Here is a 27,921-nt window from a genome sequence, read left to right on the forward strand (position 1 = left end):
CAAGTTAATGGTAAAGTTTATTGATATGCTACTCGTCAACTAACCATATACACTAAATCTTCAAACCTCTACATGGTCCAAAGTGTGGTTAGATGACTAAAGAATTCAAATATCTTTCCACAGACCTACACTACAAATATAACATTGAAGACAGATGTTTGTAATCTCAGTCTTTTTTGTCATACAGGAGAAAACTTGGGATATACAAAGCCAACAGAAGCTAATGTTAAATGTAATACAGGAAGCAGATGGGCTGATTAGCATTTGTTGTGTTCAGTGAGGGGAGATCTAAAAGCTCTGTATGTGAATAAGTTAGTTAGCGCAAAACTTTGGCGGTTTGCATGCTCCATTCCAACAGCTCACTTTAAGCTCAAAAACAGACCCCAAGCTTTAGAAAATGTCAATGTGTGGTTTTATTTATACTTATTTTAGCTTTGTACATTTTATTTGACACATTTAATACACTTACATTTAAAATGACTAAAATAATCAAGGCACAACCAAACATGACTCCATATTTTCTAATTCAAAATGAAGACATTTTGAACTGTGAGGGTTTTGGCGTGAGCAAACCCAATAATGCATCTGCAAATATCTGCACATTTTGTAGCTAGTAATAAGGGGACACAAATAAATATAAGCTGGTGTAAAGATGTCCCTTTATGGCAAGGGCTAAACATTGGCACAAATAAATGTAATCCAAATTGGAAAAGTGTATATGGTTAAGTCATAAACCTAAAAGTTACACACTGCCAGACATCTGCCTTCACAGTAGCACCAGTATACATAGGACAACCTAATCCTATGTACACTTTAAAAGAAAACCTTTCAATTTCATTTAAACTTGGCTTCAAACTCCATGTCCATGATAACAGTTATGGTGCATATATTGACAATTAAGTGCAATTGTTGCCAACTTTGTTTTGTTTGTGTATAACCAGAATAAAATGAACACGTACCATAATATTACCTTAAAAAAATTAAATACATGGAAAAACAAAATCTTTATAACAAAATGGCACGTTATTCAATCTGATAATTGTCAGGAGGAAAAATAAACACTCAATGATTACAAAATGCAGACATCTTTACGTGACCAGGCTTTTCACATGTTATTCAGCTCCAATAGAGTCTGTTCCAACATCTGATTCATATCGACGTTCTCTTCTTTAGCATGTGAGAGTTTTTCTGTTAGAACATCAAGTGAAACAGACATTAATCAAGTGAAAAAGACATTAACATAACATGCAGTGGGTTCCTCCCGTACGTTCATTAAAAAAAAATGTTTTGGGTAAAAACACAATTGTAACTATACATGCAAGACTGGTCAGTTGTAATAATATACTTCCCACACTCAATGCATGCTTTAAATTAAAGAGTAACCATAGCAGACATACACTGATATTGTATATACATATATATTTCTATATAAATATATTCAGTATGACAGTTAAACACGATTAAAGATTGCGTGCAGTCTCTTGCATAATGCAAAAAGCATATGATATTATCCTGATATTATCCTGATTAATTTGGTAGATATTGATTGTATAAATGCTGCCTTCAAGTCATTCTACGAAGTTCCTACTTGTGAGTTCGGAAATCGCAATTACGATGAGATTCAATAAAATGAATGCAGTGGGCAATTTCTTATTTCCTACGTTTTTCACTTTTTGACAAAGTCTGGAATCTTTTAAGCGCAAAGAGAGGCACGTTAAGTGTAAGATTGATGCTTTTTCTATTAATTTAATCATTTCCGTGCTGCCAGAGAGAATGATGGGAAATGTAGTTTAGATTTGCAAGCCTGTTGCCGCATAATTTTTCTAAGTGCTATTCATAAACGGTGCACAAAATCCACACAAACTACATTTTACACTTCAAAATGAAAATGGGTCAAGTTTCCCACTGGTAATTATGACATGGTGGCGTTCAAGTGCATTCATCTTGAAGGCAGCAAAAGAATAACCTCCATACACATTTCTTGAACTCAATCACAACAGATGCATTTGTTTTAGACACCATTTGGTGATAAGAAACAAAAAGTCCACACTAGTTTTAGTTGTCATTTAAGGCCATTCTCAGCTTGTTAGAGAGAAGACGGTTTTTCTCGAGCTGCTGGTAGAGGCGATCTGCAGGGGCAGTCAAGGCAGCAGGTTAAAAAAAAAGAGAGAAACAGAGAAAGAACAGAGTGAAGACATTAGAAAAGATGAAGAAATCAGAAGCGTTAGTTAGCATTTCTCTATGTTAAAAAAAAAAGCACAAGCATCAGAGTGAAACAAACCTGAAGAACAGTCCTGACAACTGTATTGAAGGTGTTTCTGATGGGATGGATTTATCAGATCAGACAGCAGAACATTCCCTAAACAAGGGTACCTCAGCTGACTTCCATCCCCCGAGGATGACTCTTCTGCCAATCATGAATCTGGCTAGGACCCAACTTTTTAAATATCCATCCCCCATGTTAATACCATCCCATCACCCAGGATACAAAGTCTGGGGCAAAATAAAAATTGAGTGTCCAATACCTCACACATAAAGAAAGCTCTGAATCCTCAACCAAAATTCTTGGATCTTAACAAATCCCCAAAAACATGTGTTGTGTCCCCATCTTCTGATTAGCACCGCCAGAAGGTGGGTGTGTCTTTAAGATCCAGCCTTTACAATCTAGAGGGGGTCCAATAGATTCGATGCAAAATCTTAAATTGCATCAGATGGACCCTTGGACCTCTAGATGTAGACTTGATGCTTTGTAGAATCCTAGCCCACACTCCCTCCTCCAATACCAAATGTAAATATTTCTCCCACAGAAAGGCTGGTTTAGTATTTCTATAACTGCTGATCTCCTGGGATTTTCACACAACAGTCTCTAGAATTTACTCAGAATGGTGCCAAAAACTAAAAACATCCAGTGAGCTGAAGTTCTGCAGATGGAAATGCCATGTTGATGAGAGGTCAAACCTTCAAGTTTGGTTTGAGTTTAATGTTTTTATAGATAGTGTTTGTTAATGCTTGTTATAATGGAACAACAATTCTATGGTTATGGAGTGTTTTTCTTACAAAGAGAGAACAGTCTAACCCTAAATCAACCCTAACCTCCCTTGGCATGCTCCTCTAAGAGACTAGTTTACCTGGAAGTCTTTAGAATGTGCTATTGTCTTTAAGGTGAATTTTGTTTAGAATATTTGAACAATGCATCTCTATAATTGCACATAATGGCTCAATATCACCTGTAGTAAGTCTATCAACTAGGAACCTGCGACATCCTGAACATGACATCTTGGTGAATTTTGTGATTTGTTTTCTGAAAAGAATCTAATACTATACTCATAATTGAATTTACTGTAATATTCTCACCTGTAGTAAATTAGTCTATCCACCGGCAACTTACTACAACCTTTGAAATGTGAAAATACTGCACTTCTACTGTTTTTTTGTTAACTTGCACGTCAACAGCATAGTGGTGGAATTTTCAGATGGTCCCTTGAGTATGCTAGGCAATGAAAGCACATCGGTGCATGTTCTGCCATAATTCTGCAGCCACATCAAGTATTGACTGTTCTGCGTACGATGTTTTATGGCCCTTGTAGTACAGTTATATACCAGGAAATCACAATTTTTAAATTCCCTGATATTTCCAGGTTTTCCCATGACTGTGGGAACCCTGCCAATTAGTGTTTTAGTTCATCTTAAATCAAACTTTAACTGTGCATGTAAACATATAAAAAAATTCTCTGGTCCCCAGATATGGCTTTGATTCCTCATTCAATGAAGATCTATAGGACCTTTTTAGCCGTTTTATCATCCACCTACCCAAAACTGTAAGTCTGATCCCTTAAAAAATGCAAACAAGTTTAATACTTTGGGTTAAGGATTTTAACAAACCCCTATCTCTATATACAAGCAAGGAATAAAGGGAGAGTTCACCCAAAAATTTGAATTCTCATGCCATCCAGAAGCAGAACAAAGTTCTGAAAAATATTTCAGCTCTGTTGGTCCATATAATGCAAGTAAATGGTGGCCAGGACTTTCAAGCTCCAAAAATCACATAAAAGAATAAAAGTAATCCATATGACTCTTGTGGTTAAATCTATATCTTCAGAAATAATGCAATGTGGGTGAGAAATAGATCAGATGTTTTACCAAAAATGTACTGGTTCTGTTTTGGTGATTTAAAATGTTTGTGCTTTAGTAAAAAAATAAAAGTAAAAAAATAAAATTAATATTGATACATGTTTCTCACCCACACCTATCAAATCACTTCTGAATATATGGATATAACTACTTTTATGCTGCCTTTATGTGCTTTTTGGACTTTCAAAGTTCTGGCCACCATTCACTTGCATTGTATGGACCTACAGAGCTGAAATATATATAAAAAAAAAAAAACTTTATTTGTGTTCAGCAAGTTATACACATCTGGGATGGCATGATGATGAGAAAAACATTAGCTCCACCAGACACCCTTCCGTGGATGAAACATCTTTCTCGACACATTCAATGTATTGGTGCAGTTTTTAATTAGTACAAGCAAGATTTCTAAAGTAACAGCTATCAGTAATCAATGTGGTTTAAGAAACAGAAGTCATTTCAGACTAGAAGTGACTCAACTACTCCCATGAGAAACCTTAATTATAAACCTATGGAAATTTGAATTCGAGGAAAGAACGAATTTGCCTAATATGTAAAACTGGGTAAACCAACATGTCCAATGTTTCCTACATGAAAAGACATCAGCTCATTCAGACACTTTTAGAGACCGACCGATATATCGGTTTTCCGATTAACACCGATAACAGATTTCTGGAACTATCGTTATCGGCAAAAATAGTTAGTTTATATCCAGCTGGTCACGTTTATGCATTCGTTAGCCAGCTAAGTTGCATATTTGAAGCCATTGACGTGGGAAAACAAATTAATATCTTCATGCAGCCGAAAGAAACGTAGAACTGATTTCAATTAAAATTTTTTACCTTCACTGTAATACGATGACTTCAGATCGATCACATTATTGTGCTAAAAAAATCTAGACACAGCGCAACAAATAAAGTTTAACAGAAAGCAGGTGTCTCAATATGTTTTTAAGTTCTTTTTAATTAGACACATCTAAAAAACAGCGCTCCTGCACGAGACGCTGAATAAACAAAAACAAAAGTAAACAAAGACGTTCACCTGGCACGCGTTTACATAGAAAAACAAATGGATGGTTGCACGCTCTCCTCAAAATCCCGACACCACAACGAAAGAATGAATGGACACCGCAACAACAACAACGGTGTTAACTGCTATTTCACAATTTTTCCATATTTCTATAAAAACGATAAAAGGTACAATCCATGACTTCAAGCAATTCTTCTTAACTTTATTATAGCCACAACATTTAAGCACATAGAAATGAAAAATAAAAGAACAAACAATGAGAAGATATAGTTTTACATAGAAAGAAGAATGTTTATTTTTACATAAAGTAAAAAGAACGAAAGGTTCGGTACAAGAGATGTAAAGAAAACCCAACATGGAGGAAGGGATAGGCAGGGATAGAGGGATGAGGGAAAAAGAAATGCTGGAAAAAGCAGAATGATGTTGTTCAGCCAGCAGGAGGCATCGTGGTGTGAGCAGTTTATCTGTGCAGAGGGGAGAAGTAAAACATGGTGATGAAAAGGCCAGATTTGGGAGAGGGAATATACCACCACACACAGGAAAGGAAAGAAACCACTGCACTCAGGAGCAACAATGCTTTGCTTCCTAAAGTTAATTATAAAGAGTCACAAACAAATCTCTGATAGCATTACATATCAGAACATGCATCCAGCTATGATGCTAATCACGTATGTACCTGATGTAATACGAGTCTCTATAGAGTTGTGTCAAATAATCACGCAGCTGACTTACCAAACAGCTCACTGTTCTGTTCTGAAGAAGTATACTATAAAATCTCAAACTTGATGTTGACAGATCAGAAAAACCTTTAAATGTCAAGCTTTGGGCCTCTCTTCTGAACAGAAGATGACCTTGTTAGTAGCAGAGGAATTAAACTTCAGAAAAGTACAACAGAAATAAAACACAAAAGGAAGTCACCGAGCTCAAAACGCTTCCCCACCGTAAAACCGTGGTGCATTTCTGACTATTATTCGCATTCGCTTTGGGGTTAAGCCTTCACAGTACTGAGAGTAGGGCTGGGCAATATAGTATATATTACATTACATGTTCGGTATAAAAATTTGGAATATTGCGATTATTTAATTAGCATTTTATTTTGTTTGCGTCAGAACACTAGATTTGCATCCATTAATTGCGTCACAATGGGAGTATGGAAGTGGCAAGACTTTGTTTTTAATAGTCCCATTTAAACTTCGGTAGAGCAAAAATTGCGATATAGATTTGGGAAGTTTGATTCTTTTTACCGCCAAATCAAAACATTTAACCCCCATATTTATACCAAGATCATTACTATTGGCCTTCAGCCCACATCCATCCATTTCGAAATAGAGTTATTTAATCTCTCATAGGATGCATTCTGTCTGCGCTATTTATTGTAGTTTTTTTTGTTTTTTGTAAGTATACATGTGCAGACAGATGCCTATGGAACATTATTCTCGTGTAGCCATACCTATGACTGCAGCATAGGTCTGGGTTCTATAGCTGCTTAAATTGGCCAAGAACTGCCCATTTAGACAGGAAAAGCCATCTAACTGACATGTAAACCCACCAATCACAAACAGTCTTTTATTACAGGGTGTTTAGGTGCGGGGTTATCGGAGATTTATCATACCATAAAAAAAGACATGGGGGCATAAATCATTTATATAAAAAGGCGTGAGTCTCCGCAAGCGATTGCACAGAAAAAACAAGGGAAAATAGCAGAAAATGTGTACAGCACAGAAAACGTAATTATAGAGAATAAACAAAGCAGAAAATTGTATTTTATTATACAATGAAACAAATTAAGATTTTGTGTCACTAACCTGGCAATCTTGGGCAAATTCTGTGATTATTTTGTCCTCAAAAGCACTCATTCCATCAATGCGGAAGCTTGTAAATGCAACTCTGCTTCTATGCATATTGAAAACATCCTGTGTGCGCCTACTCACAGAAGTCCCATTGAACCAGCCAATCACATTTTTGCTGATTGTTCGAGAAAGCATTTTCCAGTTTTGTGAGCTATAAGCATCAGACGGTTAGTGCACAGACTGTGGGTGGTCCGTCTGAGGCGGAGACTAATGGAACGTAGTTGTGTTGCATTTAACTGGTTTTCAACAACATACACACTGCGTTTTTAGGATGATCAAAGTTAAAACGTTTTAAACTTAATCTGTGAAGTCTATGCTGCCGGCTCTCGTTGGTTAGATAAAGCGTTTTGCCTGTACAGCCACAATCTGAGGATGTGCTGACTGCACCCTGCTGACTGTGAAACGCAAAATCGTAAAGGTGGTACTTGAAATCATGAAGGTAGAACAATTCTTGGTAAGAATTTATGTAAGAGTCAAGGGACAGAATTGTGTAAATTTTTCGAATGCGTTATTTTCCGTATAATTAAAAAACAACAAAAAAAACACTAAATTAACAGCCCTAATAGGTATTGTATATCATCCAAAAAATGCTATAATGTTTATAACCCAGCCCTAGTACTAAATATTATAACCAAGAGTTAGAAGTCTTGTTTTTCCACAAAATTAGACAATGATTAAAATAATACACTGTTATGAATCCAAAACTTTAAAAAGAACAGAACTCCTATACACTGCCTCTACAAGCCATGGCTCCACTGTTCAATATTTTAATGCCCAAGCCTAAATTTGCAATAACCAAATGACTTGACACCACGAGGAACCATGGGTTTTGTAGTTACAGAGATAGCAAAGGTTTTTAAACCGAGAAAGAGGTCACAGTGTGTGAATTGAAGACACAAGACCTTATTTACAGAGGAAGAGACAGACAGGGAGATTATGGGTAATGGGGAGGGGCACAGACAACATATAAATTACATTGAAGTCATGTCGTTGAGAGCGTGGTCCAGCTCTTCACTGATGGCTTTGTACTTGAGTTTCTGGGAATACAACTCATCTATTGGAGGTTGGGATGGGGTTTGGTGGAGAAGGGTATGGAGAATAAATAAATAAAAAAAAAAAAAAAGGTGCAGGAGTGAAGCATCCAATCCAGCGGCAAGACAGCCCCCAGTAAACAGAGTGACATACAGCGAGAGCGTGATGTGAAGAGAGAGTAGGGAGGGGAAACAGAAAATAAAGTTATAGAGGAATAGAAAGGAATTCCATGCAAAGACCATGACAAATTCCTCAGAAGCAGCATAAAATACCAAACAACAGAATGACCAAGTCCTTCGCAGATCATCTACTGGATTGATGCCACACAGTCTATAACCAAATCTTATGAGATTAAAGGGATACTTCACCCAAAAATGAAACTTCAGCATTCCAAACCCATCTGACTGTTTCTTTGTGTAATACTAAAGGAGAGGTTTCTAACTTTGTTCAGAGTGTCAGAGTCACGCTCCAACAATTGCAATAAAAGCACCATAAAAACAGTCCAACAGTCGTTTATAGGAGTCATCTTTTCAAGTTGCTCCCAATGGCAGGCTAGCGCCTTGCATGGCAGATCTGCGGTCATTGGTGTGTGAATGGGTGAATGAGACGCAGTTTAAAGCACTTACGATAAACTATATAGTACGATAGCTTTATACAAAAACTAATAATTATTTTTTTTGAAAATTTCATTCACTTTCTTAAAATGTACAGTATAAAAATAGCGTATCAGTGATTTCAAATGTCTTTGGTTCTTGTGCGTCTCATTAATGACGTCAAACCTGGTGTAATAGATGGGCCATATTTGAATTGTATAAGATTTGAGAGCTATGGTGAACAGTGGTGGTACTTGGATGTGATCTTTGGGGGTGGCATTTTAATCTTTAGGGTGGGCAACAGTTTCTCTTTTTCAGACTGGTGGGTGCTCCTGCTTAATAATTGTGCTTGGGTTGGTCCCCCTTGATCGTGTTTTGCATTAGAAATTCTAGGGAGGGTAGTGCTACCCCTTGGACATGGCCATAATGGTCAAGGGTAAGCTTTTTACTCGATAACAAAATGTTCTGTTTGTTCATCTCACAAAGCTATCACAGGTATTCAGAAATCATAGAATATAGCGCACAAGTCATATGGACTACTTGAAGGTATGCTTATAGTGCTTTTTTTTTTGTAATTTTGAGAGTTTAGTCATTTGAGTCATTTAGTCTCCATTATACAAATGAAGCACTCTGGACAATGTGCAGCAAATCCTAATTTGTGTTTCATTAATTTGTATAATAATTTTTATTTGCATTTTACAGGTTTGGAACATGAATGCGAGTTAATGATGACAGAACTTTATTTTTGGGTGTTCAATCTTTTTAAAGTGTCTATGACCAAGCACCTTGCATTATCACCAATACATTAACAAAGTGCAAACATTCTCTTCGCTGTCACCATGGTACAGTTATGAAAATCAACTTGGGCTTGGGTAAATCCAACTGACAAGAACATTATTTAACACCATCCCATAAAAACCTAATCAGGTAGAACACTGCACATAATTGGACCTCCATAAAAGCTCTGGTGTCATCTTACAAAACAATGTAAAGCCTGTCTGAGGATTGACCAATAATTTGTCTCTTCAAAAGAGGTAATGATCATTCAGTGACTGAACAGATAAGGAAGTTAAAAGAAGGCTGGTGGAGTAGAAGGTTTGAGGAACAGCATGACAGGAGAGAAATAAATGTTTGAAAGCTTTATGATCTGGAGCAAAGCAATTTTCTCCCTGAATGTTTCACAATCACATGTAAGAATGAAACCATGAAATAATAATGAGAATTTTAAAAAGAAACTGAAATGTGAAAATGAGAAGCTTAAGTGAATGCAAGTCATACCTTCAAGGTCATCAATGCTCTTCTCAAGCTTGGCAACTGATCTCTCCGCAAACTCGGCACGGGTCTCAGCCTATGGTAAGAGAGACATTCTTAGAATGGTTTGCTGGCAAGTATTGGAAACAAACTCAAAAACACACCCACACACACATACGATAAGTCCCTGGATAAAGATCTGCATAAGCTCACCTCCTTCAGTTTGTCTGTGAGAACCTTGATCTCCTCCTCATATTTGTCTTCCTTCTGTGAGTACTGCAAGCATCATATGAAGGACAAAATTCAAAAGCCAAACCAGCACACCTGACATGCAACATTTAAAGCATTTGTGCTCAACTCAAAGAGGATCAATAGACTTATTACAGGGTTCCCACACCTTTTGACCAATACATTTCAGTGACTTCTCCAGTTGTTTAAAACTAGTGCATAGCGACTTTTTTTAAATATTTTGTATACTACTTGCTGGGGTGGATTTCAATTTGATTGCCAGACATAAATCTTTGGAATATATACATTTAAACTATTATCAGAGACATTTCTACACCGATATGACAAAATATAGGCCTTCGCCTTGAACGGGATTATTAATAACATATGTCACCCCATAGGCTTCCTATCAAGCTTTACAAGCCAGAATAAGTAAATCAGCTTCATAATAAACAAAACTGGACTAAGTTGGTCTTTTTAGCAAGGATGTGACCTCAAGTACACAATTTACCCGATCCCTGAAATTGAAAACAGACAACACATGCATTGATGGTTTTACAGACAAAGATGAGTTGCTTAACATTAAGAAACACTGGTTATCCCTGTTTAGTCAGAAGGAGGGTGTGCCTGAGGCTGGCAGCACACCTACCTTCTCAGCCTGGGCTTCCAGAGACTTCAGGTTGTTGGTCACAGTTTTCAACTCTTCCTCAAGCTCAGCGCATTTGCTGGTGTTTTACACAAAGAACGCAGGAGGAGGAAAGTGAAGAGGCGTAGGAAACAACAACCAGAGGGAGATTGAATGGAGGAATCAGGAAGAGAACAAAGGAGAACAAGAGAGAGACACAAAACCCCCCCAAAAAATCAATCAAAAACAGGGGTAGGAGTTGGGGAGCCCAAAGCTCCCCTCAACACAGCAGGAATGTGCTACAGCAAAGAATCGAAGTCAAAGTAACTTCTGAATTCCTGTATTTACAAATAATGGGTCTCATTCACTAAAAATCACATACTAGTGTTCTTTCTTGCATGCGTAGTCAAGAAAAGGTTAGAAAATATTTGCAGCATTCACCAAAGGTATGCAAGTATATAAACCCTTGTTCTAATTTTAATAAAACAAGATAATTTTAAATGAAGGGGTGTGTGCCCGCAGTTAGTTATTAGCGTATTATATGCCCAAACGATCTCAATTTAAGTGCTTTTCACACACTCTCTCCAAACATATTCTTATGCTCTATAAAGATGTGTTCTTGTTTAAAACCACATGCAGCAAGATCTGAGTAAAGCCAAGTGAGTGATTCTCAAAACCATTTCTTAACACACCTTTACCCTTGTGCGAACCTGCATCCACATGTGTGGACATTGTATTTTGGCTTTGCTACATGCAATGCATAATTTAAATTAATTTAAACCGACTGTATACCATTCACAAAACTCTAGACTGTCATTTAAGGGTTAAACTTCTTTTGCACAATCACGTGACACAACAGCATGCCGTTGATTTACATAAAGTGCTTCTAACTTTTCTGAGACCAGTGCAAACAGACAGCACAATGGAGGTCGAGTAATTCAATAAATAGAGAGCAAGGGAGCATCCTACTGCCCTCTTTGTAGCAAAGTGCATTCAAGCCTAAAATTCGACCAAAAGTTCAGTTTCAGGCTGCAGATGATGTTTGGACCACTCAACATGTTTGACAGACATGGGACAATGATAATCAGTACAAAGACTGAGAATTTATAATGTATAATTTTATTTTAACATGGTTATCATTGATTGGATAATTCTGGCCATTACTTTGAATACGAATTAATTTAGCTAATTTCTGATATAATGTTGTTAAATCAGACGTTTTATAGTTTGGAATTATTTAAACATATCTCAAAACTTAGTCCTACTGTCCACATATGTGGACAAATTTAATAAAAGAAAAACTATTTGCTCAAGAAGTAAAATGTTTGTTTGTTTTATAACGTGCTACTAGTTACAAATCAAAAAGGGCAATGGAAAATGCACACAGCAGTCATGCTGGGATCTCAGGAGGTTAATATAGGCCTAGACTACACATGATTGGCTGCAGAACAATTTTTGGTACATTTAAATAAATAAAACTCATTGTAGGGACTTGTATCTGGCTTAATGCAAGAAACAATACAAAAGTATGCAAATGCAGAAGCAATTGGACAACGCGTGGTCCGGCTGAACATATTTAACATGCGTTCTTCAGTTAATGTGGCGGTAACAAACCTTTGCACTCAAGGGGGCAAGAGTTTTAACTTTAAAAAGTTTGTGCCATAAAAACAGATGTGTTATTATTCAGCTAAGTTGCTATAAATATAATAACTTTAATTTACTTGCTCAGCAATATTCTCTTTAAACTGTTGCTACACCAAGACCGTTTTGAAAGAACTCACCGTAAAAGTGGACAAATAGCACCTTGTGACAATGCATACCTGCATCGTTTTAAAAACTGCAGTCTGACACATTTCAGAATGGAACCACGCACAACATCGAGCTTGTGTAGCTAGAAGCATCTGCGTTCATATACTTGCACCAGAATTTTTCAGGCCATAACACATTCCATGTTTCTTAGACCACCAGAAGTCTGTAAACTTTTGCTTACATTTTGTTTGAGCTGGTTAATGATTTCCAACCATGAAGAATCAAGTTTCACACACAAACACATGCATGCTTGGTACACAAGACCCACCATCTTAAATTAGGGGCATTCAGGTTGCAGCATTCCTGCCAAGTTAGAAGGGTGTGAAACCAACAACACCGAAAGGTGTTGGTCCAAAAAATAAAATAAAAGAAAAGATGGACCAAATAAGGCTACACAGGTAGCAAGCAGGAGAAATGGTGCATTTGCCTACTACAGGGTAAATAAGGCCAGGCAGCAGAGGACGTTATTCATGTAGGCGACCTTTCAAGTGAATCATGTGTAGTACCTGATCTTCTGATGCCTTTAATGACTTATAGGTTTGGTCCAACACTTGAAGCTCATCCTGTAATCTCCGTACGTGTCTGTTAGTTTGTGCAGGGGTGCAAGGCCATTCCAAACACGGGCGGCATGCAAGTTAACCGAAAGTGCAAACAAAAACAAATGACAACCAAAAAAATAAAAAATAGAAAAAAAAAAGTTATGTGAAGCAGGTATTAGCAATATGGCAGTACAAATATTTGGGGATGCACACACAGGATGCATTTTTGTGTCAGTGACACTTTTTTCTTGTTGGTCTATGTACGCATCAGCTGTTTTCAGCATCTTGCGTTTTTAAGACAAGGTTTAAAATTCTATTAGCACATGGCAGTTTTAAAACGAATGGGTCAATCAGAAAACGTTGGGGGCAGGACAAGCATCTCAAGTGTAAGGTGTGTTTACAATAGCACCTATAACATGTCAAATTAACACAGGCTCTTATCCTGTTGGTGTTCGGTTACCCTTAAAGTCTCTAGCAATTAATATATTTTTTACCTCAGAAACAAACATTAGCTAGACTGGTTGCTAGCAGACTTGCTCACTAAATAACAGTAAGCTAACTAATTTTCTACCATCTTATCGAAACAAAACTTGCGCGTTGGGCGTTAAAGGAAACACCCCAGCGTTACATCTTTAATGCAGTTATATTTCATGCGCTATAGCTTTAAGTTCAAATAATAAGGAAGCAGATCATGTAAATAACTACAAACTCCGAAACTGGAATTTCTCTGTGCAGTCAGCATCTACTCTGAGTTGCGTGAATGTCCCGATCTGAGGGGGAGAGATTGAATCTGCACCCGGCTGATGCACATCGTCGCGGGGAGCTGCAGCTAGATTATAACCTGATGGCTGAGGACTTATAATCGTGAGAATCCTAATATGAGTCACTGTGCATTTCTTATCGTGAAGAAAATTGGCAATATGCAGCTTTATTAATAAGAGTTTAGTTTTTTTGTTAAATATGGATTGAAGTGCACAGAAAGGTGAGAGAGGAAGTCTTCGCCCCATTATATACTGCACCAAAATACGTTTTTGATTTGATTTTGTTTGTTTTCCAAAATAAATATCTAAAACTCTTTGAAAACGACGTACATTTTCTTTAGCAGCTATACTGCAGAAGAGCAAAATGTTATCAGAGAACGTTGAAAATAATATTAAAAATACATAGATTTTAAAATATCTAAAAAAAGATGCATTCATCTGAGAAGCAGCATATAAGATATTCAGACTTGCTTTTAGAGAATAGATCTTGAATAGAAGTATATTTTATCTTTACTGCACTCGCAGAATTATAACCAAGTGAAAAAATATACTTATATACAAAATACACGTATATTTAAGATACATTCTCTTAAAGCAAGTCTAAATATCTTGTATGTTGCTTCTCAAGTAAATGTATCTTGTTTTAAGGATTTTTTTAGACATGTTTAAATGGAAAACAAGACAAAAACTCTTGATGAATTTCTTTACTGAATTAAACTTAAAAGTATTTTTTTCCTTGCAATTCAGTGAATGTCATTTAGAGGTATTTTTAAAAGATGATTTTGTCCTCTTTATTGTTAGTAAGCACATTTAATACCTTTTAAGCCAAGACACAAGCTGAATAACTGGTTAAGAGTGAATGATTAATCATTGCAATAATCGCTGTATAAGCATTCTAATAATCGTTAGATTAATCGATTATTGAAATAATTGTTAGTTGCAGCCCTACTTGGCATACATGTTTGTAATGCCTCCAGGAAGCTATTTTTTAGTCATGCAAATACAGCTCCTATTTGCTGTACTTGAATGGGGAAAGATTGAAATCTCCTAAACTGTTAGTCAAGATTACGTTCAAATAACATTTTATATCAGAAATTGTGCTTTCACACAAAAAAATTTTCATGCTGGTACAGCTAATGTTCAAGCAGTTCTAGACAAATAGAAAAAAAACAGACCATGACATCTATCAAAAAGTTGATTGGTTCTTTTAGCCATAAGATGTGACTTCCATTTCTACAGCAACCATATATAGCGTTAAGATTTCTCACATTCATATGTACAGAAACAATTATACTTCTACCGTCTCAAACATTCGGTTCAATTCTGCTGTGCTTTTTAATACAAGAACACATCCTGTGTTTATGAACCCCATATAAACACTGTGTGTTTGTGAAGATTCAGGCACATGCAAGTGTGAGAATGTGAATATGTTTGTGCCGACACAAAAAAGTCTGCAGGAATGTCTCATACCCCTCAGACATCTCGGCACGCTCCTCTGTACGCTCCAGTTCACCCTCAACGATCACAAGCTTACGGGCCACCTGCAACCACAAGCCAGACAGCACAATTACACACAACAATACAGACACCAAATTACACAAAGTTCAAGAGGATCAAGAGAAACACCTCCATGTTTTCAATGCATTAAAAAAAAGAAGCTCTTTTAACATTCACAAAAAACAGTAGGAGTCTGCTAATTCACACTTCAAGATTGAAAGTTCACATGATTCTGGTTGGGCAGAAAGTAATTTGTGTTTTTTTTTTTCCCCTGTGTGTGGTTTGGTGGCTGAGGAAACCTGCCTCCTCATATTTGCGGTCAGCCTCCTCAGCGATGTGTTTGGCCTCCTTGAGCTGGATCTCCTGCAGTTCCATCTTCTCCTCATCCTTTAGAGCCCTGTTCTCAATGACCTTCATGCCTCTGGAAGGAGTGCATGGAGTGAAAGAGTGAGAGAAAAAAACATTACAAAGATGAAGTCCTTTGCACCTTTTTGCATCAGTGTGATTCAATGTAGATATAACTTGCCACAACCTGCAAATAAAGACGGCAATCTGTCTGCAGTGAAATTCTAGTCTAGTGTAACCAGATTTAGATTTTTAGCATGAAGTCTTTCTTTTTTGCAGCTTATTCTGGCCAAGAACCACTTACTAAGATAGAAGAAAACTTTCTGATTGACATGTACAATGACCAACCGTTGTGTTTTTACTAGCCATTTAGGGCTGGGGTTATTGGAAATGGATAATAAACTCCATTAAAGAACAAATGTAAATAACAATGTGGTAGTCTCCCCAAACAGTTGTACAGAAAACACCTTCATTTTTTATATATATTTTAAATCAGAGAATGTGAATAGACTGATCAGAAGTTTGGACTGACCAAAAGTAGAAAGCACTTATTACATGAGACAAAAAGTGGAATATACATTTCTGCTTGTGGATTAGAGGTTGACCAATAGTGCATTTTGCCGATACGATAACTTGGATGGTGGAAAAAGGCTGATAACGATTAATCAGCCGATAGTTTTTAAAATTGATTTATAGTTAAAAAAAATTATAATAATCTTTCCTTACTATAACAGGCATAGCCATAGAGTCAAGAGTCTAAAATTAGTAAAAATCCAGATGTAGATTATGGTTCAACCAAAAACCCAATAATCAGAAAATGTTAAGATTTGGTGCATAATGTGATGGTGTGGTTGGTGAGTGTATACATTATATTTTAGGTTTAATGAGGAATAAGGTTTTGTATTATTCTATTAACCTATGAAGTTGGAGACATTATGTTTGTGCTGACAAAGCACGTTTCCATAAAGTCCCATTTTTTCTTTGTGTGCACATGATTATTTAAATAAAAATATCACAGAGGAACATGGGGAATACAAAAATAAATACATAGATTTTTGTTCCAAAAAGCAACTATCGGCACAGATTAATTGTATAACCGATATATCGGTCTACCTCTATTGTGGATATCTAGTTTACTTGCTATTAAGTGTCTCAAACAAATATGAGTGTCTTTCAAAATATCTGATGATGTAACCTACCTGGAAAACTTTGCACTTTAGATCAGTTATTCGTCGAAAGCACTCATTGTATTCAGAAGCTGCGTTAAGACAGCCATTCAAACTGAAACTGGCGACTTCAGCCAGCATTTTGCTTGCAATACGAATCAAACGGTCAGTTGGCATGCTGTCTGAGGCTAAAAATAGATAAATGCTGAAGTACACCATTTAGCCACATTATTGAGTGGCCAGTCTCTAAACTAAGTTCTCTTCCAATGTGAGCAGTCAGGTGTCAGAACAGATGACTGGGCAGAGAAAAACTATGCAATGTGTTAGCACTTAAGAGCCAAAGCAGGTCTCGGTACAGAGTGGCTCTATGTTGGGACACTGGGCAGGAGACAGAGAGCTTCTGTGTAGGGAAACAAAGAAAGGGAAACGCAGCCTAGTGCCTCAACAAATGGCTGCTTATTCAGTAACCTGCTAGCTCTACGTAAACAGCTCGTGTCAGTTGTTTAGGACAAAATCAGCATCCCATGTATTGCAACTACAACCTTCTGTAATGTCTGAGTTTCCAGGATCGAGGTATTTTTAGGACTTTAAAGGCTCTCGAAAAACTGCCCAATCAGGGCTTTTCAACACAGAAAACGAAAATGCAAAACAATAGCAAAAACTAAAACACTTAAAGCTAGCCGAAAACACTTTAAATACAACTTCAAACCTTAAATCTGCAATGCCCTCAAGTTTCTGACATAAGCTGAGGTATTTCAAGGACTTTCCAACAGAGTTTCCAAAAACGGTCCAATCAGTAGTATGCGGTATACAAAATTAAAATAAGACAAAGTGCTCTGCAAATGCTGCCTCTACAATTCCATGGCTGCCATGTGATTGCAAAGGTGTTCAGAGTGGGTTTTCACATGCTGATATACAGTTGCTAAGGTGCTTGCTTACTGGCCCGGGTCAAAAGAGCCCACCCCCAAGTTTCATTCTGGTCTCTAAGAGATGTTTTGCCACACGTTTTATTGTCCACCAGGCAAAAAGTTAAATAGCTAAGAAAATTAATAAGACATCACTCCTCAACAAGCGGCACAATTTGATGTATGTAGCACAAACTCCCTAACTCCAAGTACTGCATGAGCAATAGCAACAGAGATTCTTGACTTGGCTAGCCCTACTAAATACAACTAGAATGTTTACAAAACACTCATGATGGCTAGCGGTCCTAGTTAAGCAAATTACACTGACTTCTCTCAACACTCACACAAACAGTCTGTATGAAGAGCACCAGATGCACGATGTAAGCTAGGAAGAGGCAGCATGTTGTCATTTCAATACCAGCACAATGGCAGAGCCTGAACACAGTAACCACAATTACTGAGGGGGAGGGACAGGGTGTGGAGCACCAGTTCAACTGACTTGCTATGCTTCAATGAATCAAGCTTACGTCCTAATGAACACAACACTTGACTGCACTATACACAATAATACAGTATACTCTGAATGTATATATTAGAAGTGGGAGGTATGGAAATCTATCATGGTATGAGAAATCGAGCATCAAGGTGAATGCATACATCCCAGTATAGTTATTTCTTCTGGATATTCAATGGGAGCCAATTTTTTTGGAAATTTCCATGAATAAAATACTTTACAAATTAAAAGTTATATCGTCTCATTTCACCGTTTACTTTTTAATTGGAACTTAATGGATAAAAATCAAAAAGGTAACATTCGGATAAGCCTGGCATCAGTGCAAACTCAGCTTTATATTACAGAATGTACCTCTTAAGTTATGAAAACGGATAGTTCAAAGTCTCGAGCCACATGCGTGACACCTGTGATTGCACATGAAATTAATTCAACATTAACTCTAAAAGTTGCCTGGCAACCAGAAACAAAACGGTGCAGTGCATCACCCCTAATAATAGCAAATAATAACTTTTAATTAACCATAATCAATCAATTAGAATAGCTAAATAAATTGGCTTATCAAACTTTAAAAGGTAATACAATTACTACATTTTCTGTTGTTAACGTCATTGGCCAATCAAAATTTTGGCGTAAATCACTTCGTAATATGGCTAAAATATTTTTATTGATATTTTGTACAATCGTTAGGGTCACTGACAATAATGTGACAAAAATTCAAACTATAATTTAAAACACATGTGTCAACTTTGTAGAAAAGTAATCTTTGAGTCCATTGTTTCACAAATTTGTGATACATTTTTATTGTAGAAAATGCTATAAAGGTCTATTTAGCCTAATGACTATAAAAATTTCATATGAAATTTATTAAAATACTTTCCTTGCAACTTGAACAAATGAGTTTACACAACTTAATTTTTAATTTTAGGGATGCTCCGATGTATCGGCTGCTGATATTTATCGGTCAGTTATTGACCACATAAAAACCACGTAAATAAGCATAAAAACTGTGATAGGAAAAACCTGGTTAATTTATAATTAATTAGTAACACAATTTAAAAAACTCTGAATACAAATGCACTATCCAGAAATAATAATAGCCACAATATGTAGAAGGGTTGGCACTCCTAAGAACATGTAATATTACATTTTTATTCTCTCGTTTTCACATTAATGCAGAAAAAATGCCATAAAGGGATGTGACAGTTGTGAAAGCAGCACTTACCTACAGGCTACATTATGAGGGAACCCATCCAAAACACTTTGAAACCAGCTGACTTTGACTTATGAGATAACGGTATGATACCAATTAATGGTGCATGATTTGTGCGGCTTTGTTAGATTACTAAACCTTAAAATACTGCTTTTTAAAATGCAATAACAGACATGAAAACGTTTTTTACAAGTACAAAATAACCTTTTTTCATACATACTCACTTTTGCACAGAAGAAGTTTCACAAAAACATTTGTCTTAAGATGGTTATTTATATCTTCAGCTTTAGTGTGTCAATTTGAACTTTACATTTTAGTCTCCCAAACATTACTTTTGTAAAAAGAATATATTAGAATAGAAGAACAGGGAGCCCTGCAACAGATGTCATGGCCCCACAATGCCCCCCACTGAACATTGAGTCAGTCTGAGATTACATAAAGAGACAGAAGCAATTGAGACTGCCAATATCTGCCAACAACCAAGAAAAACTGTGTCCAGATGTACCTAGGGGAATTGGTGCTGCTTTAAAAGTGGTCACACCAAATATTGATTTAACTTTTTTTTGTGTTTACTGGATTTTGCGTGACAATTGATAAATGAAAACTATTTATGGCAATATTTTTAAAGACATTTTCACTATGCAACATTTTTCACTTTGTGCCTAAAGCTTTTGTACAGTACTGTATGAATCATCATGTTACACCATTTTGTCATCTTTTTATCTTGTATGTATCTTTTACTGCAGCTCTTTTTAATATTTTGTCTTGTCATGTGTTCAACAGTTCCAATGTTATGGAAATTATTTATTGATAGAACAGTGTATATATATATATATATATATATATATATATATATATATATATATATATATATATATATATATATATATATATATATATATATATATATATATATATATAAAACATTTTTCAAGCATTCATTAGTTAAACAGTGATCTGATGACAAAATAAGGTGGCAAAATATCGGCCTTGGTCTATAGTATTTTGTTAAAATCGTTATCAGACAATTTTCATATTGGTGGCATCCCCAATTAATTAAAAAAATATTCAATATTAGCGTTTGTTTTGTCACATGACAACAAAATGGCTACATGTTGGTTACACCATCTGACTTTGATTTGGTGGACAAAAGGTTTTTCAAATATTAAATAATAAAAAAAAAAAAAAAAACTTACTTTAAAAAAAGGAAGAATTGTTTATTTCACTGCTTATTTTAAGAAATAATACATTCTTCTGCACTACTAATGGAAAAAAAATTAAAAGAATTTTGCCTTTTAATGACACTGCCGTCTCCAGGTTGTTACACCCTATGACATTTTTCATTTAAGCCCAAGAAAAAATATAAAAATGATTTAAGTAATTTTAACTAATTGAAAACATGTTCATCATAAAAGATGTGAATTCAAGTGTATTTTTGAACAATTTAATAGATCTTTAATAGAGAAAATAAACACGTCAATGACCAATAAATTCACTAGACAGTCTTTTGACAGCTGTGCAGTATTAGGCCCCTAATAATGCATACCAGTGTACATAGATTGCACTATAGTATACTATGCTTTTTAATTATAGGAAGCGTTGTAGAGTACTATATTTACCTCTCACTCTCATCGGCCGCCTTCTCAGCCTCCTCCAGCTTCTGCAGAGCCGTGGCCAGACGCTCCTGTGCACGATCCAGCTCCTCCTCAACCAGCTGGATACGTCTATTCAAGGATGCTACATCACCCTCAGCCTTAAAGAGCAGAGTAACCACAGTCAGTGTAAACGTGCAAGATCGTCACACACGATACTTGTGACACACAAACCCCTAAATACACATACATTGAATAGTCTGATGACTATGTAATTTGTTTCTAAATGGCAATGCTACTCAGTACTCACTAGCTTTCATTAAGACCTACTGAGCCAGAGCAATTTCTTCAGTGTATGCACATACCCTATACTGTACAGCACGTAATGGCAGCAACGCTAATGTAAGAGACAGGGCTAGGCCCTCTGATCATTACCGAGCCGCTGGGACAACATTAACAGGCTGCGAGAGGGATTCCCAATGGACCTATATGGATTACAATATCAAAGGCCAAATACATGACCAGTGGAGAACTACAGGCTGTTCATGGTACCCAGCAAAAAATGAAAGCTGGCTTATTTCCAAGCATAATTTTGCAAATTGCAATGAAACAGAATGCTGCTTTATGAAGCTTGTGCATCAATAGAACTACATTCTCTGCCTCAGCAAAGCTTCCTAAAACATACATGTATGCATTTCAAAATTGTGAAATGTCCTATTCAGCCTATATTATGCATCTAATTTGATGTTTGTAGTTCATTGTAATATCAATATATTTAAATAATTAAAACGTAGTTGACATTCTGTACAATAAACGGATTTGGTATTGCATTTGGTCTCCACTTGATGCCCAATGTAAAATCTGGGTCATGGCACAAAACCAGTTGAAAACCACTGTTTTACAGAGAAACTTCATAGCTATTCTTCTAAATCAATTAAGGCACATTCATGCTACACTATAAAAACAAAAACACCCATTGATGTTTGTATAGCATGCATAACTAACCACTGCTCAAGACCCAGCCCGGCAATAGGCCCTACTACTAAAGGAACAACATAGGGTCAAAGTGCATTTCATGTTGTCAGCTGAGATATGAAACACTAGGAAGCAACACAGATGACCTTAACACTGAACTTCAACATTGGTTTTCTACAGAGCCTTTGAGTCTCAAGCGTGCTTGAACAGATAAGACAAGATACTTATTATTAATGTCATGCTTCAACTGCAAACAAAAATGACTGTCAGTGTGTCCTGCAATGTGACTGTGCAATGCTGCTTGTCTAGAGCAAGGTGAGTCCCATTGCATGTGACAAAGCAGGCTGGCCATATAAGGCAAACTGCGTCTGCAAACACAGCCTGAGGCAGCAACACTTTGACCATTATGACGAAATAATGGACAACATAGTGAACACGAACAGGTCTGTCCAGGGATACAGTAGAACGCACCTGCTGTACACTATAATTAACTTGCAATAATTACACTCAGAATATATGGCCGCAGGGAAAATGGTCTTAATTATTAAACAAACACCTATTCACAGCGGTTAAACCTGCTTGAGTAACTGAATTGTAAAGTCGACTCTACGTTATGATTGCATTAAATAGACAACAAACAGTGTTGCGTGGGGATGCCGTCGGTCATCTCAAAGTTGTGAGTAAATACAAATGTTTAACACCCTTACAGTTCATTCGCTTCACCTGATAGTGTTAAATGATAAAGCGACGGGCATTATACATTTACCCGTTTAACAAGGTAGTAAACAGCGTACAGCGGGGCGGCTACGAAATTCCGCTACGTTAAAGGGCCGTTCACTTCAAACATGTTTTAAGCTGTTTGTTCCATAGTTTTCCTACGTAAACATGCGCTAAACTGGCCTCTTCGCACGTTACGCCGCGTCTCGCTGTTAATTCAGCGTCTCACGCAAGACCGCCGCGTTCTTTCGACGTATTGTCAGGTTAAAAAGCACTTCAATTGATAAAACGCGTCTCGAGACACCTGCGTTCAGTTGTATTCGTTGCGCAGCATCTGAACATCTAATACAGCATATCCGCTCTAACGACGCGACTGTTCAAATGAGCGCATACCTGCTAGAACGCATGGAATGCGAGTGATGTTCCAAAGCTCAGAGTTCCACATAAACACATGCACTTGATACCTTCTATCATTTGGCGTTCTTACGTTTTCTCTGGATTTCCTCTCCAGCGCCAATTCCTTCTGCAGTTTCTCCGCTTTCTCTTCAGCACTGTCCGCTTGGACTTGCAACAGTCTTATTTTCCTTTTCACTGCCTCCAACGATGTAGCCGCCATTATTATTCTAAATAACTACTAAAAGTCTTGTATTTCAGAGCGTTTCTTGGTGATGGACGCAGAGACGCTGCCCCAATCAGTGTAGGAGTACGCGGAGCAACGTTAAAAGATCACACCGGAAGTAACCATGTTTTCATAGGCGAGCCTCGTACGACGTCATCACCATGAAGCAACTCTTATCTACCCGGTTTCATCAGTGAATCAGCGTTTTCATGCGAGATACACAGGGGGTGAATTGTATGTTGTATACGTTGCATGACTAAATTATGAGTATTATTATTTTAAAGTTGTGTAGGTTGTACTGAAGTCCCTCAGGTATGGCATGTTTAGGTCCAGCACCTGCTGCAGATTGAATGTGTTCATCAATGGCCTGATGGATAATTAAGAAGATGCCTGTGGTGCTGCTGAAACTGAGCTGCTATATGCGGTAAAGCTGGCTGGCAGGCAGGGGTCGGGGGTGCGTTGCACTCGGGCTCTAAAATACATTGTCCTATAGCGCCCTCTAGGGACGCATTAGACCGGTGCTGTTTTCGTCGTTATACTCTAAACGATTTGATATTGTAATACATCGATTTTTTTATTATTATAACAATAATAATTAAAAAATGTATGTATTAAAATAACTTAAAACGTGTATATATATACGTTTTAAGTTATTCCGAAATCTATTGTTGGAACACTCGCATGCAAAGAGCCTGTAGTTCTCCCACAGTACACGAGGGGGCCCTCCAACCCACATACAGGAACCGTTGTTCAAGCCTACCTGTGTTATTTTCACTGGACAAAACTGCGAATCAGTGTTTATGGTATTTTGCTACTCACAAATATATTTTTAATTACCTGATAACGAATCATGAATCAAGTAAGTAGGCCTACTTTTAGTGTTTTTTTTTTTAACTTTATTTGATAGATTAATTATAGCAAGTGAGCTAATTTATGTTAAGTCTTATTCATTTATTTTAAATAGCCTAGGAAGACATTAATTCAGTAGGCCTTTTCTATTGAATGATCTATCTTCCTTATACACTGAAAAAATGATGTGTGAGATTAATTTAATTTTAAGTTTTTGCACACAGTTTTTCTGTTTCAAAGTAACTTTAAATGGTTTAAAATTAAGTAAAATCTACTGAACTTCATGACATAATATTGATTAAAATGATTGAGTTCATTCATCTGAAGGGATAGTTCACCCACAAATGAAAATTCTCTCATAATTTACTCAACCTCATGCCATCCCAGATGTGTGTGTCTTTCTTCTGCTGAACAAAATCTAAGATTTTTAAAAGAGTATTTCAGCGCTTTAGACCCATACAATGCAAGTGAATGGCAGACAGAAATTTGAAATTCCAAAAAGCATATAAAGGCAGCATAAAAATAATCCATATGATACATATGATACATTTGTGTTATGTGTAAATCAGATGTTTATTGTAATTGTCATACTGCTATGTTGCTTGGAACTGCACCAAAGACGTTCACCCACTGTTGCACTTGTGTTTATGGTTGAGTGACAATGAAGGGATTTGATTTGAAGTTTGGGTGAGCAACAGATAAATAAGTCCTTTTTTACTATACATTTTCCTCACTGCCAGCAGGTGGCAATATGCACAAAGAATGTGAATCTCCAAAGACAAAAGAAGACCGTGGAAGTGGAGATTTATAGTAAAAAAGGACTTAAATATTGGTCCTTCAAAATTTTGGTCACCATTCACTTGCATTGAAAGAACATACAGATCTGAAATAATCTTCTAAAAATCTTTGTGTTCAGCATCCAACATCACATTGTATTAGTCGTGATAAAGACAAACTACCGAGCTGCACTCAGATCTCCACACGTGGTGCAAAAAACACGATGATGATAACAATCAAACAAGTAATTTTGAGTAGAAATTGAACTTCAGACTACACAAAATAAGAAGTTACCAAAACGTAACAACAAAATCAACAATAACAACAGTGTAAATAAACTTGCAAACAGTGAAACCATGCAAGCTCATTAATTATTCAACCCTGTTGCATGCTGGGAACACCAGCTTTGAAAAGTTAAGTCAAATGTATTTTTAAACTTATTTTATTTACTTGTGAAAATTACTCAAATTAGCAAATAAATATGACAAGGTTTTCAATTTTAGGATTGAAACAAGATATATTAGTTAACAAACAATCATGAATAATATTACTTATAAGCTAGAACGTTAATTTTTACATGCTTGAACTGGGAACATATGTAGAATTTACTTACAATTTTATACAAATTCATGTTTAAGTGTAATACTATAGAATTAAAAGTATATCAATTTAAAGTGAAATCTTTAAGTGTATACTTAATAATTATTTTTATTGCAAATAAATAAATAAATAATGATTAGCATAAGTTTGAACATGAAACCTTTTCACAAAAGTTTAGTTTGTCTAGTCTTGCCTTACTGTAAACAGAAACAGGTCAGTTTTTATATGAATTAATCAATATAGGCCAGTTTAAATCAAGGAGCTCAAGAAGTTCAACTTTTCTCATTGACTACACAAAGAGTTGAGCAGCATCTTTACCATATAAAGCACTAGTCTAAATATAACATCCTGCCTGCTCTCTCTCTCTCTCTCTCTTTCTCTCTCTCCCCTCTGTCTTGGAATGCATGTCTTGTAATTTAAATATGTTTTTGCTTGCATACCCATACAAACACTATGTTTGGTCAGAGGTATGCAGATTGTGTTTATAGACATGCCATAGGTCTTTACAGTAACTGCTTTCCCTTGAAGTTTACTTAATCATACAGTAAGTGACATCACAGATACAGTGTGCACGCCTAAAATAATGGGATGACGTCAAGCATGACATTGGGTAGTAGCTATGTGTCTCCCTATAGGACACATTTTTTTTAATAAATTTTAAATGTAATCTATTTAATCCCTCATTTCAGATTCTTTTTTTTTTTTTAAGAAAATGTGTCCAGTTAACTCACATGTCTCATTTAGCTGCTTGGATTGACCCAAGTCTCCCATCAAAGTCAGAGATTTAAATGTGAATAACGTTTTTCAACAAAATTCTTCCAATACCGAATTGTCTCATTTGTGTCTATTTTTATTTGTAATACTGTAGGTGTACCGTCTGCGACAAAGTTGATTCTTAAGTGAAACATATTTGAGCACTCCATTAGTGTCCACAATAGCCACAACAATTCTTAAATGTCAAAAGACAACTGAATCATATAAATGGCACATATAAATAATACATAGGCTACATAAATGGACATAGTTGAGTGGCATGCCAAAAGTGTGAGAGAGGAGATGCGTGGTTGCAGTGATGCTCCATACTCACATCTGTGGCTTTCTTCTCAGCCAGCTCCAGTTTCTCCTGGGCATCTTTAAGAGACTCCGAATATTTGTCCAGCTCATCCTCGGTCGCCTTCAGTTTCTTTTGCAGTGCTACAAGGTCATCCTCAAGCTATGCGTGTTTAATGGATTGATTGACAGCAGTGAAGTGCGGGAAGCAGAGTGCGTGCGTGAGAGCGTGCGTCGTGCGCGCGCATAGGGGCGCGCAGGCAAACAGACCGAGAGAGAAACAGACAGAGAAAAGAAAGAAACATTAGGGAGATTCAGACAGGAAAATACCTTGGTGGCGACTTCCTCGGCGGTCAGAAGCTTTTCCTCTGCACCTTGATACTCGTCATGCACTTTATCACGCTCGTCCTCGGCTACGCGCAACCTCTTTTCCAACTGAATTAGTTCGTCTTCTAACTATACATGCATAAATGACAGTTTTCATAACACATGAGGTGAACCTCTATTACAAATGCTTTTAAAATACTAAACCTTTTTTTACATTTAACATATGTTTTTAAATAAACATTCATACGTGTAATATTTTTTTAATTAATTGATAGCTAGTAAATAAATGGTTGCTATTACAAAATTATTATTTTACAAAAAAAATACAATAAAAATAATAATATTTCGCATAGCCTACACATCACATGCTTTATTTGACAATAAAATATTTAAAATTAATTAAATAAAAAAGGAGAGTCAATATGACCGCGACTTATTTTTAAAACTGTATAACTTATTAAGAAATACAATATTATTAGATGATATATTAGGGGACACATGTGCACTCCTTATTTTGACTCATCTTCTGTTACTAAATCCACTCAGGTGAAGTAGCTAGTAATCCATTCATCAAGAATTGCACGAGACGTGCGCGTGCACTTTATGGATAACTCTTTAAAAGTCCTCATATGCACTGCAGACCTGTTTGCTTCTGTCCTCCGCTGCTTTTTTATCCCCCTCAGCCTGCTCAGCTCTGTCCAAGGCGTTCTCCTTGTCGAGCTTGAGCATCTGCATCTTCTTCTTAATGGCATCCATGGCTGCTTATGGTTTGTTCGGCTGCACTAAATTTCCAGAGAGAAGTGATGATAAAGTTCGGGAGCGTTTGATAGTCTCTGCCGAGCCGAACTGAACGCAGAGCTGGAGTGCGAGCGCTCGCTCTTGTGCGCGCTCTCAAATATGCACTTTCACGGGAGGGCTGACTGAATTCCTCTT

At 36.6% G+C, this 27,921-nt stretch overlaps 1 protein-coding gene across 20 annotated transcripts; it reads right to left on the reverse strand.

Annotated features, from left to right (window-relative positions):
* tpm1 (tropomyosin 1 (alpha)) lies at nt 1-27,921 on the reverse strand. Of its 20 annotated transcripts, none has more exons than XM_052119268.1 (10): nt 27,631-27,903; nt 26,992-27,117; nt 26,699-26,824; nt 21,102-21,235; nt 15,646-15,763; nt 15,316-15,386; nt 10,761-10,836; nt 10,097-10,159; nt 9,911-9,980; nt 1-1,188 (listed from the first exon to the last, which is right to left on the reverse strand). In XM_052119268.1, exons 1-10 carry the CDS (start codon nt 27,742-27,744, stop codon nt 1,106-1,108), a joined length of 981 nt encoding a protein of 326 aa, XP_051975228.1. In that variant the 5' UTR covers nt 27,745-27,903; the 3' UTR covers nt 1-1,105. The 20 variants fall into 20 exon arrangements, with proteins under 20 accessions (XP_051975228.1, XP_051975234.1, XP_051975232.1 ...); XM_052119261.1 differs by lacking the exons at nt 1-1,188; nt 26,992-27,117 and adding exons at nt 5,425-5,621; nt 7,983-8,061 and having other exon boundaries at nt 27,631-27,892; XM_052119271.1 differs by lacking the exons at nt 1-1,188; nt 10,761-10,836 and adding exons at nt 7,979-8,061; nt 13,052-13,127 and having other exon boundaries at nt 27,631-27,917.

This window comes from Xyrauchen texanus, chromosome 46 (assembly GCF_025860055.1).
Source record: "Xyrauchen texanus isolate HMW12.3.18 chromosome 46, RBS_HiC_50CHRs, whole genome shotgun sequence".
NCBI lineage: Eukaryota > Metazoa > Chordata > Actinopteri > Cypriniformes > Catostomidae > Xyrauchen > Xyrauchen texanus.